Source organism: Colobus angolensis, unplaced genomic scaffold (assembly GCF_000951035.1).
Source record: "Colobus angolensis palliatus isolate OR3802 unplaced genomic scaffold, Cang.pa_1.0 Scaffold92, whole genome shotgun sequence".
Taxonomy (NCBI): domain Eukaryota; kingdom Metazoa; phylum Chordata; class Mammalia; order Primates; family Cercopithecidae; genus Colobus; species Colobus angolensis.
In genome coordinates, this window is record NW_012123154.1 from 1,789,638 (window position 1) to 1,809,548 (window position 19,911).

Genomic DNA, 19,911 nt, shown 5'->3' on the forward strand with positions numbered 1-19,911 from the left:
TATTTATATGTAGAGAGAGAGAGAGAGAAAGAGAGAGAGAGACAAGATTGCACTCTGTCATCCAGGCTGGAGTGCAGTGGCACAATCATGGCTCACTGCAGCCTTAACGTCCCTGGCTCAAGCGATCCTCCCACCTCAGCCTCCCGAGTAGCTGAAGTCTTAGGCGCACACCACTACACCCAGCTAATCTTCTGCATTTTTAGTAGACACAGTGAGGGGAGGGGGTGGGGGTTGCTGTGTTGCTCAGGTTGGTCTCGAACTCCTGACCTCAAGTGATCCGCCCGCCTTGGCCTCCCAAAGTGCTGGGATTACAGGTGCGAACCACCATGCTGAGTCAATTTTTTAAAATGCATAAAATAAAACACAGAATTACCATGGAAACCAATTATATTGAAATAGACTTTTTGAAATGTTTTAAAATATTTTAGAATTTGTAATATAGTAATATATGTGCTGCCTTACTGAGGCATTAAATCAGGGATTAGTAAACTTTTTCTGGAAAGGGTCAGATAGTAAATATTTTAGCCTTTGTGGACCACATGATATCTGTCACAGCTACTCAACTCTGCCATTATAGTGCAAACACAGCCACAGATGGTGTGTAAACCAAAGGACATGGCAGGTTCCAATAAAGCTTTATTTACAAAAGCAGGGTGAATTGAACTAGGCCCATGAACCATAGTTTGTCAGCTTCTGCATTAAATAACAAGGATGGGCAGCAGGTCTAAAAAGCACCATCAATTTGAAGAAAATTATACACTGAGTTAACTGTAATGAAGGAATGAGTTCTGCAAAGAACTATGATTCCTACTGGTAACAAAGTCAGGCCCTGCTCATCCCACTGGAGTTTACTGCCTACATTCATCACTGGAGGAAATGCAAAATACTAGTTGGATGTCACTGGAAATGAAGATGTAATGTTTCCCATTCATATTCATCGACCCACTGAGTTCTACCCACAAGCACGTGGACCCAGGTTAAGGGTCTTCCGGTCTAGATAATAAAGTTCAAAATACCCCAAATGGAATTGAAGGCCACTGAAACTCTTACCCCTGCCTACTTCCTCATTTTTCATTCATTCATTTAAACAGTGATTGAGGGTGGGTGCGGTGGCTCATGCCTGTAATCCCAGGACTTTGGGAGGCCGAGGCGGGCAGATCACTTAAGGTCAGTTGAGACCAGCCTGGCCAACATGGTGAAACCCAGTGTCCACTAAAAATCCAAAAATTAGCTGGGTGTGGAGGCTCACACCTGTAATCTCAGCTACTCGGGAGGCTGAGTCACAAGAATCGCTTTAACCCGGGAGGCAGAGGTTGCAGTGAGCCGAGATCTCACCACTGCACTCCAGCCTGGGCAACAGAGCGAGACTCCATCTCAAAATAAACAGATAAATAAATAAATAAATAAATAAATAAATAAATAAAACAGTGATTGAACCTATGTGCCAAGCATCTTCTAGAAACTAAGGATACAGAGGTAGACAAGGTTGACTGATCTCTAGCCTTCATGGAACATCCAGAATGATAGATATTCTCATCTCTTCTCTTACTCTAGGCAAATAAAATGCTTTATATATATACATATATACACATACACACATATAAAGTATATAAAGCACATATATATAATATGTATGATAAAGCACATATATATATGCTTTATACATAAAAGAGTAAGTTTTCACCCTTATAGTAACTAATTTTTGACGGGCACAGTAGCTCATGCCTATATTCCCAGCACTTTGGGAGGCCAAGGCAGGCGGATCACCTGAGGTCAGGAGTTCAAGACCACCCTGGCCAACATGGCAAAACCCCGTATCTAGTAAAAATATAAAAATTAGCTGGGTGTGGTGGCAGGTGCTCTGTAATCCCAGCTGCTTGGGGGAGGCTGAGGCATGAGAATCACTTGAATCCGGGAGGCAGAGGTTGCAGTGAGCTGAGATTGTGCCACTGCAGTCCAGCCTGGGGGATAGAGCAAGACTCTATCTCAAAAACAAACAAACAAACCATCTTTTTTTGTGGTCTCAGCAGCAATGTTCTTCCTGTTGAGAATGCATACTCTAGGACTACTGAAATAGCTATATCATTATTTCCAGGTTCTCATAGCTAGGACAACAGTGCATATCTCCAGGACAATTCTGAACAATGAAATTTTCTTCTTTTTCAGAGAAGATGTTTTTATTAAATATCTAACTGTGATTCAATTTAAAAGCATAAGACATTTTCTATACACAAATTGAGAAATCTTCAAGACAACAACAAAAATAGAGCCAGCATCTGGCCTTCCAATTTGGAATATCTGGAGTCCTAAAATGCAGTCAACACTTACTCTATCCGAATGTTGTCATCAAGCTCCACATCCTCTAGAAATTTGTTAGCCACCAACTCTAGGGCATCCGTGGGCCAGGACTGGAACCAATCAATTGTACAGCAATTGATCAGCGAAGGGAACATCCGCAGGCGGTTCCTGAAGGCATCCCCAATTGGACTCATGGCTAATGAAAAGGAGATTTTGTTAATTACCTCCCTCCAAGGCAGGTGGACCCAAGGAGGCAGGCTGGTATTCCCAAGGATTCTGGTGGGGTAAGTGGGGGCATGCATCCTCTTGGTGCTCCAGGGATGTGACTGTGAATGCTCATAATAACTGCCTGGGAAGTGCGGGCTAATTAGTGGGATATTTTCACTTAACTTTGTGAGGAGCTATCAGCCCATTACAATAGCCTTTTTTAAAAAAAATTATTCTTATTTTTTATTAAGACAGATTCTTGCTCTGTCACCCAGACTGCAGTGCAGTGGCGTGATCTCAGCTCACTGCAACCTCCGCCTCCCAGGTTCAAGCTATTCTCCTGCCTCAGCCTCCTGAGTAGCTGGGACTATAGGCACCCACTATCACTTCCAGCTAATTTTTGTATTTTTAGTAGAGATGGGGTTTCACCATGTTGGCCAGGCTGGTCTCAAACTCCTGACCTCAAGTGATCTGCCTGCCTCAGCCTCCCAAAGTGCTGGGATTACAGGCGTGAGCCACCATGCCTGAGTCTATTACCTTCTAACTGGTCTCCTATACACCCTATTGTTCCTTCTGCATCCTTTGGGTCGCATAGCCAGAGTGGCCAGAGCCCTTTGACCCACTTGCTGTATTTGTGCTGACATATGGGAGCCATACACTGTTACTTATAGAAGTTGCTGTGAGGTCATCTGCTTGTTTCTGATCCCATCTCCAGCCAATCACAAATTTTGGGTTCCACACTTACAATTCCATTCATTGTTTATTTAGACAATGTGTGGCAGAAGGGAGCATGATGTTTAGGTGAAGTGAAAGGTCAGTGTGGGTAAAGAACAGAGGCCTGGCACAGTGGCTCACGCCTGTAATCCCAACACTTTGGGAGGCTGAGGCAGGAGGATCATTTGAGCCCAGGAGTTTGAGATCAGCCTGGGCAACAAAGTGAACCCCATACCCCCGTCTCTACAAAAATGGAAAAAATTAGCTGGGCTTGGTGGTGTGTGCCTGTAGTCCCAGGTACTCAGGAGGCTGAGGTGAGAGGATCATTTGAGCCCAGGAAGTTGAGGCTGCAGTGAGCTAGAACCACATCACTGCACTCCAGCCTGGGTGACAGAGCAAGACCCTATCTCAAAAAAAAAAAAAAAAAAAAAAACAAAGAGAAAGGGGGATGGTTTGAAATGATGAAGGCGGAGAGGATACAGAGGACAGTCTGGCAGGTGGCCTTATGGCCTTATGAGACTGCAGGACTGCAGGTTAGTAATTTTGGTCCTTATCCCAATGTGTGTGTGTGTGGTGTGTGTGTGTATGCAAGCATGAACACAATGATATTTGCAGCATATGAAAAAAATCAGCCTGGTTTCATGGAACAGACAAAGAGAAAGGGGGATGGTTTGAAATGATGAAGGCGGAGAGGATACAGAGGACAGTCTGGCAGGTGGCCTTATGGTCTTATGAGACTGCAGGACTGCAGGTTAGTAATTTTGGTCCTTATCCCAATGTGTGTGTGTGTATGCAAGCATGAACACAATGATATTTGCAGCATATGAAAAAAATCAGCCTGGTTTCATGGAACAGACAAGAATGGAGCTAGAATGATTAGAAAGTTGCAGAGGTGAGCCTGGGTAAGAGGATGGCAGCCTAGCTAATGTGAAGGTGATGGAGATAGAGATAAGAGAGCGGATATGAGAGACAACTGGAGGTAAAATAGACAGGACTTGGTAAAGAAAGGGAAGTACTAAACACCATTGCTAGGTTTCTAGATAGATTGCGAATGTCATTCACAGAGAAAACCCCAGATGTCATTCTGTGCAAGGGTAATTCTCAGAGGAGAATTCAGGGGAATTGAAGAGAGAGAGACAGGTTTGAAATTGTTCAGGGTCCGGCATGGTGGCTTATGCCTGTAATCCCAGCACTTCGGGAGGCCAAGGCGGGCAGATCACTTGAGGCCAGGAGTTTGAGACTAGGCTGGCCAACATGGTGAAACCCTCTCTCTACAAAAAATACAAAAATTAGTAGGTGTGGCACGCGCCTGTAACAGCAGCTACTCCAGAGGCTTAGGCACCAGAATTGCTTAAAACTGGGAGGCAGAGGTTACAGCGAGCTGAGATCTCACCACTGCACTCCAGCCTGGGTGACAGAGCAAGACTGTCTCTAAAAAAAAAAAAATGCTGTTTGGAAGAGTGGAAAAAGTTGCCAGAGGAACTCCAGGCCCTGACCCTGAGCTGGTGCACTGGCTGGATCAACCCTGGGACCACTGTAAGGGATTGTGTTGCTCAGGGCACTCGGAAGACCCCAAAACACCCAGAGGAACAAGGGCAAATGGAGTTTTCTTCTTCTTACCAAGGACAATGTGAAGGTTCTTTCTCACTCTCTCAATAAAGAAGTTATACATAGAAAGAGGAGTGGCTTCAACCTTCTCTCCTTGGGTCCTGGCTGCCGTCTGCATCTTCTCCACGATGTCAGCCTTCTCATCAGCAGGGAAGATGTTAGGCACATCGCCTGTGTTCAGAAGCATGTTGATGTCCTCCACAAATGACTCGTCCTTGATCTGATTGTCGGCGAAGAGGAACACAGTGCTTTTGGTGGCCACGCCAACCTGCAGCATGATCTTCTTAAGGTCTTCTCGCCAGTCATTGCCTGTGTAGTTCTTGGTGATCTCGATCTGGTATAGCTCGTATGTGTTCATGAATGTGGACAGTTTGGTGGCACTCTGCCGCCCGCTGCCCCCTATGCCCACCAGGAGCAGGTGGCCTTTGTCTTGCTTCAGGACGCGGCAGATCCTGGAGATGTGCTCAATGGCAAACCTGAACATAACCAGGGACATGGGGGCCTTGCTGATGTTGTTGAATTCTTCCAGATAGTGCTCCATGACCACAGTCAGCTGTTTCAGGTCAGTGATCTCATCGTAGATTTTTTTATCACTTTCTGGCTTGAAATAATCTCCAAAGAAGAGGCTTCGGATGTTATCATCGACAATCTTTCCAGTGGGTGACAAATGGATAAGCACCTGTGAGAAAAGTAAATCTCAGCTGGGCATTCAGCGAATGGCCCAGCCAGGCTGGTAGGGAGAGCATGGAGGGAGGGCATGGGAGATGTGCTTATTTCCTCTGCGCACATCCTTCAAGGCCATGGATCATCAGTCTTTTGTTTTGTTTTGTTTTTGTTTTGAGACAGAGTCTCACACTGTCGTCCAGGCTGGAGTGCAATGGCGCAATCTCGGCTCACTGCAACCTCTGCCTCCTGGGTTCAAGCGATTCTCCTGCCTCAGCCTCCCAAGCAGCTGGGATTACAGGCACCCACCATCATGCCTGGCTAATTTTTGTATTTTTGTAGAGATAGGTTTCATCATGTTGGCCAGGCTGGTCTTTAACTCCTGAGCTCAGGTGATCTGCCCACCTCGTCCTCCCAAAGTGCTAGGATTACAGGCATGAGACAGCATGCCCAGCCCAGTCTTTTTGTGTTTTAAACATAATGTGTAGATTTCATGCTTGTAAAGACTATAATGAAAGAACATTGCTGAGCATGGTGGCTCATGCCTGAGCACTTTGGGGGGCCGAGGCAGAAGGGATCATTTGAGCTCAGGACTTCAAGACCAGCCTGGGCAACATAGTGAGACCTATCTCTACAATAAAGTAAGAAAAAATTAGCTGGGCATCATGGTGCACACCTGTAATCTCTGCTACTCAGGAGGCTGAGGTGGAGGACTGCTTGAAACCAGGAGTTTGAGGCTGCAGTGAGCTATGATCATACCATTGCACTCCAGCCTGGGTGACAGAATGAAGTCCTATCTCTAAAAATAAATAATTATTTGTTAAAAGAAAGGACATTAGAGTATAAACACTTGAATCAGTCTATTTACCAAGTGATTAAAACATTGGTGGTCAGTTTGTATGGTCCCCAGAAAAGACAGTTGAAGGATGGCATCATTTCTTATGTGCTTGATCCTCCACTAACTAGAGGTATAGACACTACCCCTGTTCCCCACTCTGTGCCTGGAGTAGGAATGTTTTAGATGCCTCCTCTTCCTATGTTAGAACCCAGTGACGCTTTTGCACTTGGCCTCTGAACATAAGATGAAACACTTGAAATTTTTCTATGGAGAAATCACAGCTTCTTAGCAGTGGAAGAATAACCAGATGATGCAAATATAGATGTTTAAAACAACTTTTCTTAAATGAAAATGGAAAAGAGAAAATATTCGCACCTGGAAGACCATAACAATCTTTCACTTGGGCTTTATAGGACCTCAGTCAAATCATGACAATGTATAATACAGTTCATTTCTCAACTCACCAATTAATTGATCCTAAAAATGCGTTTAAGGTCATTATAAACAAATAATGTTATTGTAAATGTTAAGCCATTTTGATTGGATTCAAACTTATATGTTACAACAGAAGGGAAGCAAAGTTGGACCAAGTGAAATATCACCAAATCAAAAGAGCAGTTGACTCAATACTGTTTCCTGAGATTCAGAGTGCAGAGCTGGGAGTCTCCAACAGGAAGGGAACCTGAAATCTAAGAGTAACATAGTTAAACACTTGGAACCATTTCTGAGGCCAAATGATCACAGAATCTGATTTACCTTCTCTATGGACTGCTTGAAGCAATTGGAGGTGGTTTCCTTCACCATGTTGAAGAAGACCTGTCTGTCCTCCTTGTCAATCAGACGGTCATAGAAGACCCGATAAACCTCATGGATCCAAAGTCTGATACATTTTTCTACATCCTAAAAATCCAGAGTTAATTATTCAAATGAGTGGAAGATGGTCCCTGAGGTCGTAGTTCTCAAGTAGTAGCTAAGTCCTGGGGTTGATGTGAGGATTGAACTAGATAATGTTTATAAAATGCTCAGCACAACGCCTAGCGTAGATGAAGTGCTTAATAAAAGTTAGCTATTACTGCTATTACTACATGTTCCATGTAGCCAAGGACATGCTGAATGATTTTGGTAGTAAAATGATAGTGACTGACCTGCAGGTGTGTGTGAGGGCACAGCAGGACCCCTTGAATCACTCGTGAGAAGTCCCGCAGGTTAAAGACATAATGTGACTTAGAGGGAGTTGGCAAGAAGTTCTCCACTGCCTCTCTATAAATTGTCTTAGTAGCTTGGACCAGCATCTTTCCATACCTTGGGAGGAAAGGGATGGCACAGTATTCAAGGAAGGGCCGGAAACTGAGAACTCCCAGCCCAATATCCGGGAAGACGTGGGAACCTCTTACCTTAAAAACATCACATCAAACCCTTTCCCGAAGTGCCAGTCAACAATCGAACTGAAAATCTTGGTTAAAATGTCATCCTCAAAGGCATTGATGGAAACGATATTCATATGGCGAGTGAATCGTCCTGGGGGACACAACGCACAAGTGGATCATCCTGGAAAACACATATTCTCACACTGTCTGTGACCCTAGGATGCAGGAGAGTTGGCTTAGCCTTCTGGTTTCATGTTCTAGAGCTGTGCTGTGCAATATGGCAGCTTCTAGTCACCTGCAGCAATTTAAACTTAAATTAATTAATATTAAATAACATTAAAAATGCTCTTCCTTAGTCTCGCCACACTTCAAGTGCTCAAGAGCCACATGTGGCTAGTGGCTGCTGTATTGCTCAGTACAGATATAGAGCGTCTCCATACTGCAGAAGTTCTACTGACCATGCTAGTTTAGCATTCAAGATTATTATATTATATTAATATAATATAATTAATATATATTATATTATAATATATATTGTGTGGCTGGAGTGCAGTGGTGCCATCTCAGCTCACTGAAACCTCTGCCACCCAGGCTCAAGTGATTCTCCAGCCTCAGCCTCCGGAGTAGCTGGGACTACAGGCGCACGCCACCATGCCCATCTAATTTTTGTATTTTTAGTAGAGACGGAGTTTCATCATGTTGGCCAGGCTGGTCTCAAACTCCTGACCTCAGGTGATCTGCCCGCCTCGGCCTCCCAAAATGCTGGGATTGCAGGCATGAGACACTGCACCCAGCCTCAAGATTGTTTTTAAAAGATAAAGGCAATGCATGATCATTGTAAAAGAGTCACGATTCAGGAATACTTTTGTTGAAAGTGAGAATCTCCTTCTTTCACTTACTTTATATATGCCAAATCCATTGTCCCCTGCCCAAGGTAACTACTATTAATTTGGTATCCTTATATCATCTATCTATCTAATCTATCATCTTTCTATGTATCTATATATCTATGTATCTGTCTAATCTATCATTGTTAGATATCTATATTTACCTACTTATTTATATTGATATATGCCAGCTTTATTGATAGCCCAATAATAACTCACATATTGTACAATTCACCCATTTAAAGTACAATTATTCAATGATTTTTAATATATTCAGGGTTGTGCAACCCTTATCACAATTTTAGAACATTTTAATCGCGCTAAAAAAAAAACTTGTACCCATTAGCAGTCACTCCCCATTTTCCCATGGTTCTCAGCAACTAATAATCTACTTTCTGTCTCTATAGGTTTGCCTGTATATCTTTAAAACATTTTTTTCTGTTACAAGTAAAAGATAGATACAGAAAACCACACAAAACAAATGTATAGTTTAGCAAGTCATTATAAGGTTAATACTCTTAGCATCTAGTGTCAAGATTAAGAAATAGAATTTTGCCAGCTGGGCGTGGTGGCTCACTCCTGTAATCCCAGCACTTTGGGAGGCCGAGGTGGGTAGATCACGAGGTCAAGAGACTGAGACCAGCCTGGCCAACATAGCGAAACCCCGTCTCTACTAAAAATACAAAAATTAGCCGGGCGTGGTGGCACATGCCCGTAGTCCCAACTACTCAGGAGGTTGAGGCAGGAGAATTGCTTGAACCCAGGAGGCAGAAGTTGCAGTGAGCCGAGATTGTGCCACTGCACTCCAGCCTGAGTGACAGAGCAAGACTCCGTCTCAAAACAAACAGACAAACAAAACAAAAACGAAATAGAATTTTGCCAGCCCTCCACAAAAGCCTCTCAACAGAGCCCATCCCAATCAAACTCTCTCCTTTTCTTCCTCCAAAAGTTATCACTTTTCTGACTTTTAGAGTAATTGCTGCCTTGCATTTCTTCATGGTTTTTACCATCCAAGCATTTCAAGCATTTATTTGTAGACACCAGGGTTTAATTGTTTAATTCTGCCAGTTAAAACAACCATATGCTGCTTTTTTTTTTTTTTTTTTTTTCTTCTGAGATGGAGTCTCACTCCTATTGCACAGTCTAGAGTGTAGTGGCGCAATCTCGGCTCACTGCAATCTCCGTCTCCCTGGTTCAAGCAATTCTCCTTCCTCAACCCCAAGTAGCTGGGATTACAGGCATGCACCACCACACCTGGCTAATTTTTGTATTTTTAGTAGAGATAGGGTTTTGCCATATTGGCCAGGCTGGTCTCAAACTCCTGACCTCAGGTGATTCACCCACCTCGGCCTCCCAAAGTGCTAGGATTACAGACGTGAGCCTCTGCGCCCGGCCTCATATGTATTTTTTAAGGTCTTTTTTTAATTTATAGGTTTTTCCCTCCATTCCTTTCTTATGTGTCTTATCTGTTGAAGATCTGGGCTATTTGACTTAGAGTTTTCATAGTCAGGATTTTGTTGATTACACACTTATGATGCAGTTCATCACGTTCCTCTGTCCTCTGTATTTCCTACAAATTCGTAGCTGGATCCAGAGACTTGTTGGGTTTCAGATTTCATCCCTTTGGCCAGACCATAGGTGGTGGTGTGTTCTTTCATCAGAAAGTACTCGATAATGTTTCTCCTTTTGTAACATTGGTAGCTACTGATGCTCAATGGCTAGATCTATTAATTCACTGGGGTTTGCAAAATGGTAATATTCTGAGTCACTTCTTTTTCATCTATTAGTTGCAATATTTCCATGAGATACTTCCCCTCACCAACCACTATTTGGTTATACAGTGGTACACTTCATACAAGAAAGTCAGGGTGTCAGGGTCAACGCCTGATTCTTTCCCATTTACTTATCAGTTTCCAAGATAATGAGTTGGTTCCTTATCATTTTCTGCAGGTGACCAGCTATTATTATTGCTATAGACTCACGGATTAAAATACATTTAGATAAATTTCAATCCATTGAAATCACTACCATTGTTGAAGCTTACATTTTCTCATCTTTGGTCAGTGAAAACCTCTTTATGTTGACAACCAAGTCCTTTTGATGTGAGTCTGGTAATCTTTGATAGCTTTCTCATTATCTGGTATATCAAGAATTTACAGGCTTATTTCACATATTTCTTACCCCAGCAGACATGCAATCAGCCATTTCTTTAAGATGTCTTGGTTTCTTTCAGCAGGAAATTGTATTTCAAGACTACAATCTGAGTAGTAGACATGCCCATTGTTAATAAAGTGGTCATTATTTCTTTAGATCTTTTCAGTGGACATTAAACATCAAGTTCAAATTTAGGACTATAAAACTTTTGCCTAACTTCTTTTTTTCAGTTTTTGTTGTTGTTGTTGATTCATTTGTTAAGACAGAGTCTCACTTTGTCACCCAGGCTGGAGTGTAGTGGCATGATAGCTCACTGCAACCTTTGCCCCCCAGGTTCAAGCAATTCTCACATTTCAGCCTCCCAAGTAGCTGGGACTACAGGCGTGCACCACCATGCCTGGCTAATTTTTGTATTTTTAGTAGAGACAGGGTTTCACCATGTTGGCCAGGCTGATCTCAAACTCCTGGCCTCAAGCGATCCACTCTCCTCAGCCTCCCAAAGTGCTGGGTTTATAGGTGTGAGCCACTGCCCCTGGCCCTAAATTCTTATGTATTACATCTTGACCTCCTTTTTTCCACCCTGAGACTCTTGGTTCTCAAAAAACCAAAGGATAAGATAAATAGAAAATTCTACGTTTTCAATTGTTCTATATCTACATCATCAAATAATACAGTCTTTACATAACATCATCTCTCCATTTAGTCTTAGTTCAACAAATAACCATATATTTAATGCTTACTACTAGTCATATCAATCTCTCCATAGTCATTTTGATTACCTGAAATCCATTTTCTAGAAGATTCCTGAGAAACGGCTTTAAAAAAAATAGTCTCTGAGTTTGTGCATGTTGATAACAATTTTCCTTTAATACTTGAAGACTAATTTTTCTGGCTATAAAATCCTCAACTCTCATTTTATTTCCTTAAGTATCTTAAATGTGTTATTCCATTTTCTTCTGGTATTAAGCATTGCTATTGAAAACACTCAAAGTTGATCTAACTTTATTTCCCTTATAAGTTATGTGCTATTTTTGTCTAGATGCCCAAAAGATTTTTTTCCTTTTTTAAATTTTTGAGACAAGGTCTTGCTCTGTTGCCCTGGTTGCAGTAGTGAAATGACAGCTCACTGCAGCCTTGACCTCCCTGCCTCAAGCAATCCTCCCACCTCAGCCTGCTGAGTAGCTGGGACTACAGACACATACCACCACACCTGGCTAATTTATTTTTCTTGAAAGCCCACTATTTTATGCTGTTTATTAGTGTATGACTTGGTAGTGATCATCTTGAGTCAATATTCTTAGGGATTCAATGTGCTCTTCCAGTATGTAATTCTCAAAATGTTTTTTCTTGCGTATTTTGTTGGATTATATATTTTATTTTATTTTATTTTATATTTTTGAGACGGAGTCTGGCTCTGTTGCCTGGGCTGGAGTGCAGTGGCCGGATCTCAGCTCACTGCAAGCTCTGCCTCCCAGGTTTACGCCATTCTCCTGCCTCGGCCTCCCAGTAGCTGGGACTACAGGCGCCCACCACCTCGCCCGGCTAGTTTTTTGTTTTTTTTAGTAGAGATGGGGTTTCACCATGTTAGCCAGGATGGTCTCGATCTCCTGACCTCGTGATCCGCCCGTCTCGGCCTCCCAAAGTGCTGGGATTACAGGCTTGAGCCACCGCGCCCGGCCTGGATTATATATTTTATATTATTTCTTCTGTTTCTTTATTTTGATTTTCTTCTTCAGACACTTCAGACACTTCATGTTGGATTTTCTTTGTAACTTCAATATTTGTAATTTTCTCTCAAATCCTTTTAATCCTTTTCCTCATTTCTTTTTTGAAAAATGCCTGGCGCAGTGGCTCATGCCTGTAATCCCAGTACTTTGGGTGACCGAGGTGGGTGGATCACCTAAGGTCCAGAGTTCGAGACCAGCCTGGCCAACAGGATGAAATCTCGTCTCTACTAAAAATACAAAAAATTAGTTGGGCATGGTGGCGGGTGCCTGTAATCCTGGCTACTTAGGGAACTGAGGTAGGAGAATCACTTGAACCCGGAGGCAAATGTTGCAGTGAGCCGAGATCATGCCATTGCACTCCAGCCTGGGGGACAAGAGCGAGACTCTGCCTCAAAAAATAAATTAATTAATTAATTAAATAAAAAAAAAGTTTTTATTGTGATAAAATATATATAACATAAAATTGGCCATTTTAACCATTTGTAAGTGTACAGTTCAGAGGCATCAAGCACATTCACGTTGTTGTGCAACCATCTCCACCATTCATCTACAGAAGTTTCATATTCCCAAATGAAAATTCATTCATTCATTCACTCCTCAATCTCCCCTCCCTCCAGACCTTGACAACCACTATTCTGCTTCTTGTCTCTATCAATTTGACTACTTTGAGTACCTCATATAAGTGGAATCACACAATATTTGTCATTTTGTGAATGGTTTATTTCACTTAATGATATGGTTTATTTCACTTAAAGACAATAGTGTCTTTAAGTTTCATCCATGTTGTAACATGTCTTTATTTTTGTATTTTAAAAATCTCAGCCTCCCGAGTAGCTGGGACTACAAGCGCAAGCCACCAAGCCCAGCTAATTTTTTATTTTTAGTAAAGATGGGGTTTTGCCATGTTGGCCAGGGTGGTCTCGAACTCCTGGCCTCAAGCGATCTACCCGCTTCAGCCTCCCAAAGTGCTGAGATTACAGGCACAAGCCACTGTGCCCACTCGGTATGTAGGTTCTTAAACAATAATGTATATCAGAATAGGAGTACAGATCTACAGGACTAGGTGGATCAAGTTGAATGTGAAGCAATATATCCATTGATTCATTTATTTGCTATTTTTTATTGTTATTAATTTTGCTTAGGGCACTTTGGGTTAGGTGTTCTGTCTCTGGCAACCTAAAGAATTACAACGAATACAATGGATGACTATCGTGCACCCCTAGTTGAGGCTTTTGGATCAAGCCTCCCTCCCAGAACACATGCTGGCCACACTGAACTCTACTTTTCATATGAGACTCTGTTTCTCTAGGGCCTAGCCAAACACTCCTCACATCTTCTTGTCATCGTCCCCTCCTATTTTGCACCATTTCCAACATGAAGCCTGTAGCCTAAACACACTTCTGCTCCACGCTCCTGCCATGTGGTTTGGCAGGACAGACTGTGGCACACCGACCCTCCTTTCATAAAGGTGGCCCAACTCTGCTGGGGATGGAGGGAAAGAGGAATGAGCTCTTTCCTTCACATACCAGTAATGTCATTCCTTCCTCCCCCGGGGGGCCCCATGGCTGTCACGAGCAGCATGTCCATGATGTCCAGCCTGGTTGTGTCTTTCTTGTCAAACCAGTAACCGTGGTCAATCCACTGCCTCAGGAGCTCGATGGGGGGTTGGGCCCCATACACCTCTTTGGCTGGCATGTTGAGGTCATCTGGGGAAAGAAGCCACAGACACAGCCATTGCAAGTTCATGGCATCCTCTGCTCTCACAGGAGGTAAGAGATGGCAATTCCCCTGTAGGGGAATCTGTTCCCAGGTTTCCATTCCCCATTCCAGTGAGGGCTTAGTCAATGGATGCCCTGACCAGATTGGGAGGGGTTTTCCCGAGTTCTGGCCTCTCCTGCCTCATTGAAATCTGTGTCCACTGTGACTATAAGGATGCATAGACTGACATTAACAAACTGGGTTGGCCGGGCGTGGTGGCTCATGCCTATAATCCCAGCACTGTGGGAGGCCGAGGCAGGCAGATCGCTTGAGCTCAGGAGTTTGAGATCAGCCTGGGCAACATGGCGAAACCCTGTCTCTACAAAAAAAAAAAAAAAAATTAGCCAGGCATGGTGGCTCATGCCTGTGGTCCCATACTCAGGAAGCTAAGGTGGGAGGATTGTTTGAGCCTTGGAGGCAGAGGTTGTAGTGAGCCAAGATTGTGCCACTGCACTCCAGCCTGGGCAACAGAGTAAAATCCTGCCTCAAAAAGAAAAAAGAAAAGAAAAACAAAAAGAAAACAGGTATTTAATTTTTTTCTCATTTTTCTTAAGCAAAATAGGTTGTCTACTAAGTGCTGGACATTTTGTTAATTGCTCCCCATATGATGGCAACAGTCAGGCTCCCACAAGCTCACAGCCAATAGAGTATTTAATTTGACCAACAGGTAATAATTGAACTTCAAGGGGAACAACAGATGATGAGACCTTAGGCTTTGAGCTGGGTTTGTTTATTTTGTTTTCGTTTTTGAGACAGAGTCTTGCTCTGTCACCCAGGCTGGAGTGCAGTGGTGTGATCTTGGCTCACTGCAAACTCCGTCTCCCGGGTTCAAGTGATTCTTCTGCCTCAGCCTCCCAAGTAGCTGGGATTACAGGCACATGCCACTATGCCCAGCTAATTTTTGTATTTTTAGTAGAGATGGGGTTTCACCATGCTGGCCAGGCTGGTCTCAAAATCCTGACCTCAAGTGATCCACCTGCCTTGGCCTTCCAAAATGCTGGGATTACAGGCATGAGCCACCGTGCCCAGCCTGAGCGGGGGTTTTTGATGAGAAAACCAAAACGGCAAGAATATATTAAGACTTCCCCAAGGGCAGGGACTGCATTTTACCCAATAGCATATTACTCAGTCCTGGCACATCAGAGGCACTCAATAAAATAGGGGCTCTTTTAAGTTTTTCTTCAACAAATATTGTTTGAATACCCAGTTTGTGCAGGGAAACATTTTAGGAGCTTTATATATATTATCTCATCTAATCCAATACTAACTTTATAAGGAAGATAGTATAACTCTATGTTAAAGGTGAGGAACTGATTGTCAGGGACATTAAGTCACAATATACCTAGGGTTAAAAAGTAAGCTTTGAAGTTGGGCATGGTGGTTCATGCCTGTAATCCAAACACTTTGGGAGGCCAAGCGGGGAGGATTACTTGAGGCCAGGAGTTCAACCAGCCTGGGTAACAAAGTGAGACCCCCGTCTCCACAAAGAATAGAAAAATTAGCCAAGATTGATGGCATGTGCCTGTAGTCCTAGCTGCTTGGGAGGCTGAGGTAGTAGGATCACTTGGGCCCAGGAGTTGGAGGCTGCAGTGAGCTGGGATTGCGCCACGGCACTGCAGCCTGGATGACAGAGTGAGACCTTCTCTCTCTCAAAAAAGTAAGATTTAAAACCAGATCTGTTTGGCTGCAACGCTTACCCTGTTTTTGAATATACCATAAAAATAGGGAGGGAGAGTGAGATGGAGAAAAGGAGAAAAAGAAAAGGAATGTAAAAGAAAATAGGACCACTGCCTCTGAGGAGCTGTTAGTTGGCAAGGATATGAACTCAGGCAATATTTCCTCTGAATACGTGAGTTTTAAAGGCAGATCATGAAATAATCCAGAAGTGTGGGGCATTACTATTGCTAAATGAGAATTCTGTGTGTCAACAGTAAGATAGTGGAAAATATAATGTATTTGGCCGGGGTTTGGGTCACAGCTCTAGAATGTTCTAGATATTTGATCCCAAACAGGAAATTTAACCTTCTGGAGCCTCAATGCACTGACTCATAAAATGACAATGATGGTTAATAAGCCCACAGGGCTGTGCGGCTCAAGTGACCTAAATGAGGAAATGCTTTGTAAAACAGTTAAAGTCCTGGGAAAATTCACTGTGCTTATTTCACAAATGTTTATTTAGCAAGTATTAGATTCCTCCATTTAGTGATAGCACATTTATCTGACATAAAATGGAACAAGGGGTTTATCACAAGGTGTGTGTTGCTTTTGGAAATGCCAGCGGGCAAACAGCACAGTCCCCTTCTGAAATTACTACTCACTATGAGGAAGAAAGGAAGGAAAGGAAGAAAGTAAGGGAAGAAAGGAAGGTAAGAAAGAAGGAAGGAAGGAAGGAGGGAAGGAGGGAAGAAGGAAAGGAGGGAGGGAAGGAGGAAGAAGAAAAGGAAGAGGAGGGAATGAATACTAAACTACATTAACCAGAAATATTTGATCTCCCAGGGAGAGTAAAGGCATTTACAGTGGCACTACAAGCGGCAGCTGTAGTTTGTTGCAGCTTATGGTGGAAGAATCTGGTTGTGTCCAGACGCAGCTCAATGCCTTACCCACAAACACCACTGCTTTCTTCCCTATGGGAGGCCCGAAAAGGCCCTTCCGTCGTCGATCCAGCTTGGACATGATGATATCCTGGGTCTGATTGGCTGAGGTTCTGGCAGAGAAATTGAGGCAGTTGGGCAGGTACATATTCTTGGGAAGGTGGAGAAGGAAGTTGTTGGTGATGGCTGACTTGCCAGTGCCTGTGGGGCCCACAAACAGCGTTGGAATCTCATGGTCTAAGTAGGTTTTCAAGAAGAAGGACTGCCGGGCTGTCTCCATTGTGGGGATGATGAGTTCTGAGACCTGTACCACACAGACATGGGAGAGTCTTGGTCCTGGGCCCAGGAAGCTGGGGGTCTTGACATTCAAGAGACCTGGGTTTACATTCTAGCTCCATCCCTTACTATCTTTATGACCTTAGGTGAGCCTTTAACCTCTCCACAGGCCTCAGTTTCTTCATCTGTAAAATGGGGATAATAATGGCACCTAATTCACAGAGGTGGCTTGAGGATTAAACAAGATCATGCATGTAAAGTTAGGCATTACCGTCTGTGTGTTGTAGATGAGAAGACTGAAGTCGAGAGCCTTTCTGCAACTTGCCCAAGTAACACAGCAAGTAAGTGAAAATGCAGGGAGTTGAATCCCAGCTTGTATGATTCCAAAGTCTACAGTCTTCACTACTGAATGGTCATATTATAAACAGCTGTGGTAAGGCTCGGTCCATAGCTGCTGTGCTCCTAGAGCATTGCTCTGAACCAACTTGTCTCCCTTGTCCCAGGCAACGTCGACTTCCCCTATGCCATCATCACTGCCTGGCTCAGAGGGTGTAAGTGTGATCCTGAATCCCCATGATCTGTGCTTGTTTCTGATCTGTTTTTTACAACACTTACATCCTTGGTTATAAGACCCACCTCTACTAATCCCATGCCTTTTCCAATATGGGGATTGTATTAATACATACTCTTCCTGGTATTCGCGTCCCAGTTGGACTCTTAAGGCCTGGTCTCAGGCTCCTGGAATCCCTATTTGGACAGGACACCTGACCTTGGTTTGGATTCTCTGAGCTTGAACCCTTTCATCAGCCATTTGGCTACATTTGATCCCTCTGTGGGTGAAGGGGAAGAGGCAGGAAAATTATGTCATACACTGAAGTCTCCTTCTATGTCTAGGCTGAAAGGGACTAGAACTTGGGGCCACTGTGTTGTACAACTACAGAGAGTACCATTCACACTATGGATCACGTCAATGGCGCCTCCTAAAGTAAAACTGGACCATGATGCAAATGGCATCACCTAGGTCTGTGCAACATGGTGGCCCCATATATACTGGTAGACAAAGGCTCAGCTTCTTTCTGTAAGTAATTTGATCAAAGGAAAAGAAACAGATGAGACAAGGGAATTAAAGTTGAGAAGAAGAGAAGTAACAGGTGCTTAACTATGGGTGTTTTGCCTGTATTACCCCCTACAGTCTTCCCAGTAACCTTCTAAGGCAGGTATGTAATAACACAGATAAAATAATGGAAGCTCAAAGAAACTGGCTAACTTATCCAAAGCCATATAGCCAGCAAGTGATGCTGAATGCAGACCTAGATTCAAGATGCCCATTTTGCTACCAAGACTGGGAATTTAAAGCAAGTTGGGTTTCATAGATGTTTATTTTCAGGAACTAGGACAATTGTTTGACAAGTGAAAAGTCTCCATAACTGAAGATATTTTCTTCATTGGACTCTTTCACTTGAATTAATTCAGCAAGATTGCAAATCCCTGGAGCTCAAGTGACTAAGCTCTTTTTGGAGAATTAAAGTTTAGGACCTCAGTGCTGGAGGTTGCTTTACAACACTCCGCCCCCAAGGTGTGTCCTGAAGTCAGCACACATTCACCCTGCTTAACACATCCTTACACACACAGCTGTGGTCCTGCTTGGTGTCTGATTTGGCTGTCAATATCTGTACTTTGTCCACCACCTACCACTCCACCCAGGGCCTGAACAATCTCCAGTCACTTCAGAAAGATAAACTATGCCCACTACATTCTACTAACAGGGACATAAAAGCTCTCTGAAAAAATATTCCACAAGGATTGAAAAGAGCAGGAGTTGTAGATGAATCATTTTCTAATCAGAAAACTTACTAATCAGAACCTACTTTTCAGAGGATTCTGATCAAGAAAATCTTTCTCTGAGGATTCGAAGAATCCCTTTTTGCTGAGATCACTGAGAAGCACACTGATGACTCTCTGGTATTATTATTACTATTATTATTATTATTATGTGAGACAGAGTTTCGCTCTTGTCGCCCAGGCTGAAGTGCAATGGCGCAATCTCAGCTCACTGAAACCTCTGCCTCTGGAGTTCAAGTGATTCTCCTGCCTCAGCCTCCCAAGTAGCTGGGATTACAGGCATGTGCCACCACGCCCAGCTAATTGTATTTTTAGTAGAGATGGGGTTTCACCATGTTGGGCAGGCTGGTCTTGCACTCCTGACTTCAGGTGATCCTCCTGCTCCAGCCTCCCAAAGTGCTGGGATTACAGGTGTGAGCCACCACGCCCGGCCAGTACCTGGTATTATTGATAATGACAATAATCAGAATAGCAACAAACACTGATGTAGCCCCTATTGCGTGCCATGCGTTCATGTATAACACCTCCAACCTCTGCAACCATAAATGTTCCCCCCCACCGCCATTTTTTGGGTGAGTAAATTGAAGCCGAGAAAGGATGCTGTGTCTCTCTGATTCTAAAGCCCATATTTTTGAAGGTCCAGTGCAGCTCATGTTTAAATATTTTTCTAAAGAAAGCTCTTAAAACTCCTTGCAAAGACTGTTAATTCTTCCACCTGAGAGAATATTTGGATAATTCTGGAAACCAAAGTTCCATGGCCAATGCTTCTCTTTATACCTTTGCACCAGCTGGAATTTTTTCCTCCTCTTTGGTGATATACTGTGTCCACATTTCCCAATGTCCACCAGCTTGTTTGATGAAATAAAAATCATAGATGCTTCCTGGACCCAAAGAAACAAAACAGATCATTAGCACATGAAGGCTTTACTTGTCTCCCATATTTGAGGATTTTAAGTCCCTCAGTTGTCAGCATCTGAAAAT

The 19,911-nt window shown here is 43.3% G+C and overlaps 1 protein-coding gene across 1 annotated transcript in view; it reads right to left on the reverse strand.

Annotated features, from left to right (window-relative positions):
* DNAH3 (dynein, axonemal, heavy chain 3) overlaps positions 1 to 19,911 on the reverse strand; it is a 235,401-nt gene that overhangs the window by 55,289 nt on the left and 160,201 nt on the right. Inside the window, 8 exon segments of the mRNA XM_011931963.1 lie at positions 2,329 to 2,522; positions 4,868 to 5,506; positions 7,085 to 7,228; positions 7,474 to 7,630; positions 7,723 to 7,846; positions 13,990 to 14,169; positions 16,822 to 17,116; positions 19,708 to 19,811. Of these exon segments, the coding sequence (XP_011787353.1) occupies positions 2,329 to 2,522; positions 4,868 to 5,506; positions 7,085 to 7,228; positions 7,474 to 7,630; positions 7,723 to 7,846; positions 13,990 to 14,169; positions 16,822 to 17,116; positions 19,708 to 19,811 (1,837 nt within the window).